Consider the following 11,118-nt stretch of genomic DNA (forward strand, 5'->3'; position numbering starts at 1 on the left):
AAGTATAATGTTAACTGTGGGTTTTTTATAAATGCCCTTTGTCAGGTTGAGTGAGTTCACTTCTAGTCTGTTTTTTATTTTTTGTCATAAAAGGGCATTGGATTTTGTCAGATGCTTTTTCTGCATCAATTGAGATAATCATGCAATTTTTCCCTTTTCACTGTGTTAATATGATGTACAACACTGATATATTTTCATTTGTTGAACCATATTTGCATTCCTGGTATAAATCCCACTAAGTCATTTTGTATAGTCCTCTTAAAATGCTGTTGGATTTGGTTTGCCATTTTTCTTTTGCTATGATGTCTTTGTCAGGCTTTGGCATCAGATTAGTACTTGCCTCACAGGATAAGTTAAAAAGTATTCCTCCTATTTTTTGGAAGAGTTTGAGAATACTGGTGTTAATTTTACAAAAGTTTAGTAGAATTCACCAGTGAAGCCATATCATCTTTGAGTTTTCTTTGTTGAAAGTTTAAAAATAACTAATTCAGTCTTTTGTTATTGGTGAGTTGAGTTCAGATTTTCTATTTCTTCAGTCAATTTTGGTCATTTGTGTTTTTGGAATTTGTGAATTTCATCTAAGTGCATCTAATTTGTTGGCATTTAATTGCTTGTAGTATTCTCTTATGAGCCCTTTCATTTTATGCAAAGTCAGTAGTAATATCCCCACTTTTCCTGATTTTAGTAATTTGAGTCCTCTTTTTCTTAGTCAGTGTAGCTATACCTTTGTCAATTTTGTTGATCTTTTCAAAGTACCAACTTTCAGTTTTGTTGGTTCTATTACTTTTGTGTTCTCCACATCATTTATCTTTCCTCTAATATTTATTTTTTTTCTTCATCTTGCTTTTAGGTTTTCTTTTTCTAGTTCCTTCAGGTAGAGGGTTGAGATCTCTTTTTTTAATGTAGGCATTTATAGCTATAATTTGAGCCATGCCTTCACTGTATGTCATAAGTTTTGGTATGTTGTATTTTTGTTTCCATTTCTCAAAATATTTTTTCATTTCCTTTGTGCTTTCCTTTTTGACCCATTGATTATGTGACTGTTAATTTCCACTTATCTGTGAATTATCCAGATTTCCTTGTTATTGATTTCTAATTCTGCTATAGTTGGAAAAGATACTTCATGAGATATCAATCTACTTAAATGTACTGAAACTTGTTTTTTAGTCTAATATTTGGTCTATCCTGGAGACTATTCCATGTATACTTGAAAATGTATCTTCTGTTGTTTTTTGGGTAGTACACTCTGTATATTTGTTAGTTCAAGTCAGTTTATAGTGTTTCTCAAGTCTTCTATTTCCTTTTTAATCTTTTTTCTAGTATTTCTGTTAATAAAATTGGGGTGAAATCTCTAATAATTATTCTTGATCTATTTCTCTTTCACTTCTGTATTTGCTTCATATATTTTGAGGCTCTAACTGTTGTAGTTATTGCTCATGTAGTAACTTTTGAACTAATTTTGTAAAGTCTATATTCCATGTCGTGTTTACGTGCACAAATCTGTTCCCTCAGCTTAGTGGTCAGCTTGTGATATCACAGAGATTTTCTTAAATGCCTTGAAACATAAAAATAATATCAAAAACAAAAACCATCACTTGGTCTCTGCAGATGCATTGTGTGTATTAGGGCACACTCACTCAGTCAGACACTTTTAACTCTACATTATTCTTCACTTCTTGCTTGTATAGCACCTGAAGGTCAGCTAGAGATAAGAGTTAGGGCTTTCTCGGGTCTTTCTAAACATGTCTTCAGTCTTCCAGATTTTCAGAAATACGTGGGAGCTTTCAAAATCCTTTATTCCCTCAAAGCATATCATTCTTCAGCATCTCAACTGTTATTTATCATCTCAGACAGCCGTAGCTAATACATTTTCCATGAAATGTTTTTGACAAATACACCCCAGGTAGCCAACTCAGTTCTGAGTGACTTTTGAGCTAGGTAAAATAAGGGCAAGCCCTATGAGCAGGTTTTTCAGAGAGCCACCAGACAAACCAAAGAAACAACCAAAAGACTTTCTTCAGTTCTGTATTACCCTGCAACCTCTCATTTGCCTTTTCTACTAGATTTCTCAAGAATAGTCTATAATCATGATCACATTCCCACCTCAAACCTATGTTTTTTTAACCCATATGATGGGCAGAATAGTAGCCCCCAAGGATATCCACGTCTTAGTCCTTGGATACATGGCAAGAAGGACTCTGCAGATGTGATTAAAGTCAAGGACCTTAAGATGAGGGAGATCATTCTGAATTATCCAGGTGATCACAATCTAATTACATGAATCCTGAAAAGTGAGGAACCTTTCCCAGTGTGGTGAGATAGTGAGAAGCACCATGAGTGAGCAAGAGCTATGACAACAGAATAAAGTGTCAGAGATGTGGCAGTGTGAAAAGGACTTGGCCCACTGTTGCTAGCTTTGAAGACATGGGAAGGGGAACATAAGCCCCAGAAAGAAAACGGTACCACCTTTACCTTGATTTTAGCTGAGGGAGACCCGTGTTGGATGTCTGATCTACAGACTTGTAGAATAATACATTCATGTTGTTTTAAGCCACCAAGTTTGTGGTAATTTATTATAGTAGCAATAGAAAACTAATACAACTCACTACAAAGAAGCACCCCTCAAATCCTCTAAAACTGCTCCAACTAAACCTTAAAATTACTCCTAATCAACAATTTCAATGAACTATTTTTAATATTGATCTTGATAGGACCTTTTTGTTATACCATTGTTGAACATTCACTTCTTGAAAATTTCTCCTTTCTTAACTCAGATACCAATCTTTTCTGGTTCTCTGATTTCCTAGATTATTACTTTCTAGGCTGCTTATCAGGCTTCTCTTCTTTTGCTCATTAAAAAATATTTTTTAGACAAAGACTAAATATAACCACAATACCAACACAATCACTCTCCCCAATCAATAATTCCTCATTAAATATCCAGTTCATGGCCTCATGTCTTATAAGGTCCATACATTCACATAATTTAAGAAACTTAAAAGATGTATAACTAATCTCCATATCACTTTGCCATACTCCTCCCTATTCCCTTAAAAACTAGACTGTCTTATAGTTTCCCAGTTTGGATTTTACAAATGGTATTATCATGGTATAGTTCAACATGTTCCACTATCCTCTATATTTCCTGCAACTGATAGTTACATCTAGACCAGCTCTTAAATATTGATGCTCCCTAAGGATTTGTATTTCTCCTACTTCTCTGTCCATACATATAAGCTTCCAAATCTTCTCTTTCTGAACACTGAAGGCATACTGTTAACTATATATTGGTTTATTCATTGTGGAACTCCCACAGGAACCTCAAATAAAACGTGCCACATAATTAAAGTATTACAACTTCTCTCCCCACTCCCAAATTCCACTCATGCAGGCCAGTACATGTGAATTTATGTCAAAAGGTATCCTATTTATAAATTTATAATTCCTCTAGGTTCAAACTCCTGCTTTCCCAATGCTCATTCTCTAACACCTAATCTATCACAATAGCCTAACTGGTTTTTCTATTTTCAGAACCCTCAGATCTCTCTCCTTTAAGTGAGACATCAGTAAACTTTTTCTGTAAAGGGGCAGATAACAAATATTTTAGACTTTGCGGACAATACAGTCTCTGCTACAAGTGCCCAACTCTCCTCATAGCACAAAAGCAATCATAGACAAAGTGTAAATGGACATAGCTGTGTTCCAATAACACTTTATTTTAAAAAATATGTGGCCCGTGTGCCATATTTTACCAACTCCTGCTCTAAATTGATGTCAACATAATATTTTTAACTGGCAAATCAAACTGTCTCACTCCCCTACCCAATCTGTGAGATCTAATTCTCTATTTCTATTACCTACAGAATAAAGTCAAGGCTGCCTAATAGAGTAGTATAAAGTCCTTCAAGATCTGGCACCTGCTACCCTCTGACCTCAAAAAAAGATAGTTTCTCTTTACATGGGAAAGGTCAAGTATTTTACCTTCAATTTTTTTATATTCTTACCTTCACCTTCAAGCATTTCAATCACATCTTCTATGAGGGTCACCATATCTTTACTGTTGTTTGGATGTTGTAAATTCACCCACATTCTGACTTCTTCAGGCAGGATTGCCAGGAATTGTTCCAGCACCAGCAGTTCTATAATCTGCTTCTTTGTATGAATCTCTGGTCTCAGCCATTGAAGACAGAGCTCCCAGAGTTGGCTCAGGGCTTCATGGGGCCCAGACACTTTCAAATACTGGAAATGCCTGAACTTTTGACGAGATGCCTCAGAGTCATGTGTCTCCACGACGGGCATAGTTTCCTGCTGCCAAGAGATATCTGCTCTCAGAACCTCTCTTTGTTCATGTAGAGACAGGTTTTGAGGTTTTGAGATAGCCATCAACTTGCTCAGAGGCTGCATCTTCCTAAATAGAACTCCCACAGTAGTTCAAATCCACCTTACTAGATTGCAGTAATTCTCAGGCTTGAGCTAAGCACCTGTGTACTATATGCAGTGTGATTTAAGCCAAGTTATTTCACGGTAAGAAGGAAAGCTCCAGGAACTTTATACACAAAGCCAATATTCAGATACCTGAGCAACTGAAAAAAAATAGAAATTAACCCACAGGTAACAAACATATATTAGCATAGTTTTGAAACATAACTACTGCTATTAAAATTGCCTAAGAAAAATACATATCTGGATTCTCTATTTTATTTTCCTTTCTTAAAACTAGAAAATATGCTTTCCCTTTCTCCTAACCAGTTTCCCAAAGGACACACACAGATAAATAGATATACCAAAACAAATGATGAAGAGTCCTTTGATTTAAAAAGACTTCATAATTGAATTACAATTAGATTTATTCTATATCAGGTAGCAAACCATTTTTACCTTAAAATTAAGCAACACAAAACTTTAGGTAGGATATTAAGGTTTCAGAATAGATATGACTGAAAAACCTTACCCCAAGTTCTTACTAAAATGCTAATAAAATTCTATGAGTGAAACTACAATAGCACTAGAAATTAAGGTAAGAGACAATTGTTTAAAATATACTAGAATAATATCCATAAACTATTATTAGGAATAAATCAAAAAGTGGATTCCCAGACTACAGTGAAAAGTTTGTATCTGTTAGGGCTTACTATGGACAATTATGCAATGCCCACCAGGGATGTCTTAGGCGCAACTGAACATTTAGACTCACAAGACTACTATTAGTCTTATTTGGCACCAATTTACTCAGAAGGCAAAAAACAACTTGCTAGCAGAATAATACGCATTTTTCTTCAGTGTGAGTCTTTGCAGAGTGTAGCTCAAGTGCAGGGAGATGAGACCCATAAACGTGGTATAGGAAACACTCTGACTCAAAAGAATTCCCCCAGGAGCCAATATCTCTCATAACAACTGAGCACAACTTTATGGGTTGTCTCAAAGAGTCTGCCAAATTATAGGTGTCACTACATTCAGGGCTGTCCAGATACAACTTTCTATTTGATTTACAGTTCTCCAAGTCCAGATGCAATTTACTATTCAGGTGTCATTTTGATTATGAAAAGCAAAGGTTAGTAGTTCTCAATCAGGAGAGTTTGCCAACAGGGGAAATTTGGCAATGTCTAGAGACAGTTTTGATTGTTACAGCTAGAGATTGTACCTGGCCTCTAGGAAGTCAAAGCCAGGGATGCTGCTAAATATCCTACACAGATAGCCCCCTATAGCAAAGAATTACCCAGTCCAAAGTGTCGATAATTGCAAGGTTTAGAAACTCTGCTATCAGTGATATATAAATGAGAGTACATACTTTGGAGTCATAGATACATGAGTTTATATTCCAGCTGTACTAGTTACTATATGTTTAAAGCTGAGCATTTGCATTCTCAACTGTAAAATGGATATAAAAATATCTGATCAAATTATAGGTATTAAAAGAGCTCTCATCTCATTTCTTGATACACAGTAAGCACTCAGTAGATCATATGCACACATGTATGTTACAATGTTAGATCTTACATATTGGCCAAAAGTTTGTGTGACTTTGTCCATGGCAATGCCTGCCTGAATAGATCATTCAGCATTCAAATAAGTATTAGTGAACAGAGTAGGGGAAGGACACACAGAACTATTAAAAGATAGTTTAGTGGCAGATGAGTGGTAAGAGCTAGGTTTCTCAATGTTTGACTAGAAATTTACAGAAAACCAAGGGAAGGAGTCTAGAATGATCCTTGTGATACTGGGTTAGAGCTGGAGACCTATGTGTGAACTTGTATTTGGCTGAATTAGATGAAGATGGTTACATAAATATTTACATATATGTATATATACATAGATTAGTATAAACACATATTTCCTTGCTCTGTTGGCTAAGTAGGTCTAGAAGCAAGAACAGCCCAGCAGCAAAAGAACAATTAGCTCCCAGATCTTGGTTTCTAATACCATTCTCTAATAGGAACCAGGATTTCTTGGAGAAATGGCTGACTCTAGGACTGAGGCTCATATAACATAAGCATGGAGCATCTTATAGTGCCAGAAAGTAAAGAAATGCTCAAAAATTTTTTTTAAAAAAAAGAAACTGAAACATTTATTGGGGCACATCAAAGGTACACAGGAGCCAAATGAAAGAGCTCCTTGTGGCCAAATCTGGAACAATATAAGCAACAGAATATTAGATTATTAAAACAAATTAATACTCATGAGCCACACTGATATAAATGGCAACTTATTAATAAATGGGGGAGAATAAATCTATGCAGAAAAATTCTGAATAATTTATGCAAATTCTCAGCCATCCACAAGGTAGAGCATAACTCCCCACCCCACCCCTTGAGTATGGACTCTGCATAAGAATTTCCTGCCAAAGAGGAAATGTTGGGGGAGGAGAAAGGTAAATTTACAGAGGAAAAACCTGACAAATACCACCTCAGCCACATGACCAAGATTAACATCAATAGCAATAAGTCATGTTGGCAGGATGTAGCCTTGAGACAATGTGATAAAAATGGCATTTTGCCTCTGTGATCTTCCTGCTCTAAACCCATAACCCCAGTCTAATAATGAGAAAAACATAAAATTCCAACAGATGGTTCTCCATACTTAACCAATACTCCCTCATAACTGTCAGCATGATCAGAAACAAGGAACTGTCACAGCCAAGAGAAGCCTAAGGAGGCATGACAACAGAATGTAATGTTGTATACTGGATGGATTCTATATAAGAAAGACATTAGGTAAAAATTAAACTTGAATAAAGCATGGACTTTTAAGTGTAACAAAGGTACTATACTAATGTAAAATATTACTAATAGGAAAAATTAGTGGAGGGGTGTATGGACACACTGTTGTACTATCTTCTCTATTTTCCTGTAACTTTATTCAATTTATTTAGAATTTTTTTTCTCTGTGAATGCAAGCTCCCCAAAGGATTTCCCACAGCAAATGAAAAGCCACAGAGGCAGGTATCTTCTGGCTTGAAAGATCCCTTTTATGTTGTCATGGCCCGGGGAGGAAAAGGGCAATGGTGCCTTTCTTGGGCTATTCCTGGGTCTCACTGGATAGAAAATTGCTTCCAGTTGCCCTGAAACAAGATTTCCTGCAATGAATCCCTCTGGGGTGCTCCTTGACATCTCCCCAAACTCGTAACACAAGTCCATCTTTCTCCTCATTCACATCTGCCAAGGCTCACCATAATACAATAGACTGAAAACCTCCCACAACTGTTGACATTCACGGTCCTCCTGATCTGGCCTCATTAGCTCCACTTTTGATTTATGCAATTGCATTTGTTCGGGACACTAACAATTTCCAGGCAGATCTTTCTTTACTTGCTCTAAAAATATACCACTCAGCCTTAACCTGTGAGGACACAAAACAAGCAACAATGAGGGTGCAGCTGGCTCAGTGAAGTTTTCTGCAGATGAAAGGCCCACTTAGAGGACTCATGATCTCACCTGACATAGAAAACAAATTGGAACCACCTCTACACACAAGCTCAATTAAAGAAAATAAGCATAATGCTATGGGAAAAGAATCTCAGTAAACAAAATCTCTCCTTTTTTTTTTTTAGACGGAGTTTTCACTCTTGTTGCCCAGGCTGGAGTGCAATGGCACGATCTCAGCTCACTGCAGCCTCTGTCTCCCAAGTTTAAGTGATTCTCCTGCCTTAGCCTCCCAAGTAGCTAGGATTACAGGCACCTGCCACCATGCCCAGCTAATTTTTTGTATTTAGTAGAGATGGGGTTTTACCATGTTGGTCAGGCTCAAACTCCTGACTTCAGGTGATCCACCCACCTCAGCCTCCCAAAGTGCTGGAATTGCAGGTGTGAGCAACCAGCCGAGAGTGATCTCTTAAATATGACTGGTGGAATAGTCCTGAAGTAGTATCATTGAGTCCAACAAAAAAATGAACTATGGGCCCAGATACTTTGAAAGTAACAAAAATGGAGAAGGAAAAAGTAAAAGCTCACAGGCCATATGTCAAAGACAAAATAGAAAAAGCTTTATGCTAAAAAGTAAAAGTAACAAAGATGTTAATTGCAACAATAAATGTACTGGGTAAAAATTTAAACTCAAACTATATAAAACTCAAAAGACATCCAAAACGAGAACTCCAAAACTGAAAGTAAAATAATTATTAAAATATACTAGGCAAATAAAAAATATTCAAGAGTGTAGTGAATTAAAATTATAACGCATTAAAAGCACAAATACATTAGAGGAAACTAAATGATTATAACTCAATGAAATATAACTCATTAAATGTACAACATACTTGAAACATTTTTAGCAAAATTCTCAGAAAACAAGAAATGAAGTCAACAATGATAACAGAAATGGGATATTAGGTAACTTTCTTAGACTTTGACAGATAAAGTCGAAAAAGTAATAGTATAGCGGATATAAATAATATGCTTAGCATAATAAATAGAACTAGATAAAATGTAATTTCTATTCAAGCACCTACGGGAATATTTATGAAAGTGATTTATTAGGCTACCAAATAGAAAATCCTTGATAAATGGTAAACAAGAGTAGTGGAAACCACATTTATTACTAGAATGCAAAACCAGAAATTAAAACCACATAGAAAAAACAATTTCACCTACTTTAAAATTCAAATGTTTGCTACTAAAAAAAAAGAAAAAGAAAAAAAGAAGAGAATCAAAAGTACAACTGCAAAGTATCTAAAAACAGTAAAAACATTGTACGTCAAAATCTAAAGAGCATAGCTGAAGCTCCTGATAGGCAATGGAAAAGCCTTACATATAATTAAACAAGAATGAGATGCATTAACTATCCAACTCAGGAAATAAAAAAAGCAACAAATATACTGGGAGGTTTGTAGATGAAAAACACAAATTAATGAATTACTCACTGTAAACAGTTACAGAGCTAGGACAGGGAGAGACGTTCAGGATGGCATGCCGCATTTAATTAAGATTTCGGAGGTGGAACAGTTTGGATGATAGAGATCCAAGGTGTGACTTGACTTCAAGTAGCTTAAATGGTAAGTCATGAACACTGGAATATACAAAGCCAAGAAATACAACCGTTAAACTCTAAAGTACTGAATAGATGCCTCTGATATAAAGGTGGGATTCAGGATTAAGACACAGAGCCGGTGCCACTGTGACGGAGGGACCCGAACGTCGTAGTGGAGGGTTAGACGAAGATAATCAGGTGACACCAGTTCTACGGTTTTACGGCCGCAAGGAACTTGAACAGCTGCTAATTATGGAAAAAGGATACTGTCTGTGAAGAGGGTTATTTCTAATCAAACAGGTTGTAGGTGGGACAGCTGCTTGAGGTAAGAACCACCTGGCGAGATTAGCTCAGATAAAAAGGAACAGAAAACAGTTTGCAAATAAGTGACTGAATATAAGTCACTTATAGTAAATGGAGAAATAACTATATTAAAATAAGTACGATACTTGGAGGTTTTAATGTTTTAGGGAGGTGGCCAGGAATGACTGGGAAAACAAGGCAATATGGAATTAAAACTCCACTGTCTTTCCCAGTTGATTGATTCAGTCACACTTGGTTTTTCCATAAGGCATCAATACCAGCCATTCCCAAGCCAGCTGATCATAACATACTAACCACTTTGAGCGTCTGGAGACTGCCCCTATTACCGAATGGAAGAGGCGACAGGAGTGTGGTTAAATCCTTGCTTTAGCGGAGCTGGATCCTGACCCTAGCCGTCCCGCCGCCCATCCCTAGCCCTCTGTCGCTGCTCTCACGCTTGTCTTACTTCCGCAGCCCACGTTTCCATCCCTCCAGTCAGCTCGCGCCCTCCTCCGGGTTCTCAGGCACAGACCTTGGAGGGCAGCGTGGAAATTGGGTATCTGCAAGCAAGCTGAGGGGAGCTGCACGTTCCGCAGGGACGCCCTCAAGCGTGATTCCCAATCCCAAGCCCCCGCGTGCCCACTGCCCACCAACGAGGGTGATACCTGTGAGCCACCGCTCCTCTTCAGGGGCCCGTTCAATCACTCCCAAGCGCCAGTTCTGAGAGGAGCCGCGGAATCTCTGTCTTGGACAGTGAAGGGAGCTGGTGTTGGTAATCACGCTGCAACTAGGAATCCCTGACCTCGCGAACCCTCAACTCACAGCCAGCTCTGAGTTTTATATATTGCGACGGTACAACTCGGCGCACTCTTGCGCACGCGCACCAGCTATGGAAGGAACCCCAGTAGTCCCCGCCACCTGGGTGGGTAAGGTAGCTCGGGTCTTTTCAAACCCCGCCCCTTTCTGCAGGCCCCGCCCACGCCTCACTCTTGGAACTCTGGCCCTGTAAATAGACTCACGAGGCGCTTCTGGTGGCTTAAAGAAATAAGCGTCATACTTCCGGCGCTTCCTCATCCCCTCTGGGAAAACGAGTCCAAATCGCCTTTCTTTTCCCCACACCTCATTTGTCTGCAATCAAAAACAATGACAATTTCAACAAGACATTGTCTGTGTCTTACATCGTCTTTATTGGTTTATTAGTTCACAGATTCATTCATTCAGTTTTGTATGGAAGTAAGAGGTCTTGCAGTTCGTTGTTCTGTTTTGGCTTGTTAAGAATGAGCTACTTTGTGGCATCCGAGAAGCACTGTCAGTTAGGTATTTGGATGTAAGCATCTGGGAGTTTAGAGATGT

The 11,118-nt window shown here is 37.8% G+C and overlaps 1 protein-coding gene across 5 annotated transcripts in view; it reads right to left on the minus strand.

Moving 5' to 3' along the window:
• The window catches only part of ZNF215 (zinc finger protein 215), a 29,482-nt gene extending 18,752 nt beyond the window's left edge, over positions 1-10,730 (minus strand). For 4 of the 5 annotated variants that reach the window (XM_023189943.2, XM_023189945.2, XM_023189942.2 and 1 more), the window contains exons 1-3: positions 10,431-10,730; positions 9,356-9,501; positions 4,005-4,583 (exon numbers count right to left, since the gene is read on the minus strand). In XM_023189943.2, coding sequence (XP_023045711.1) covers positions 4,005-4,404 — 400 coding nt within the window. In that variant the 5' untranslated portion in view covers positions 4,405-4,583; positions 9,356-9,501; positions 10,431-10,730. The remainder of the gene's footprint in view (positions 1-4,004; positions 4,584-9,355; positions 9,502-10,430) is intronic. The other variant, XM_023189941.2, reaches the window with a different exon arrangement.
• Between the last annotated feature and the right edge of the window lie 388 nt (positions 10,731-11,118).

Source organism: Piliocolobus tephrosceles, chromosome 13 (genome assembly GCF_002776525.5).
Source record: "Piliocolobus tephrosceles isolate RC106 chromosome 13, ASM277652v3, whole genome shotgun sequence".
Classification (NCBI taxonomy): domain Eukaryota; kingdom Metazoa; phylum Chordata; class Mammalia; order Primates; family Cercopithecidae; genus Piliocolobus; species Piliocolobus tephrosceles.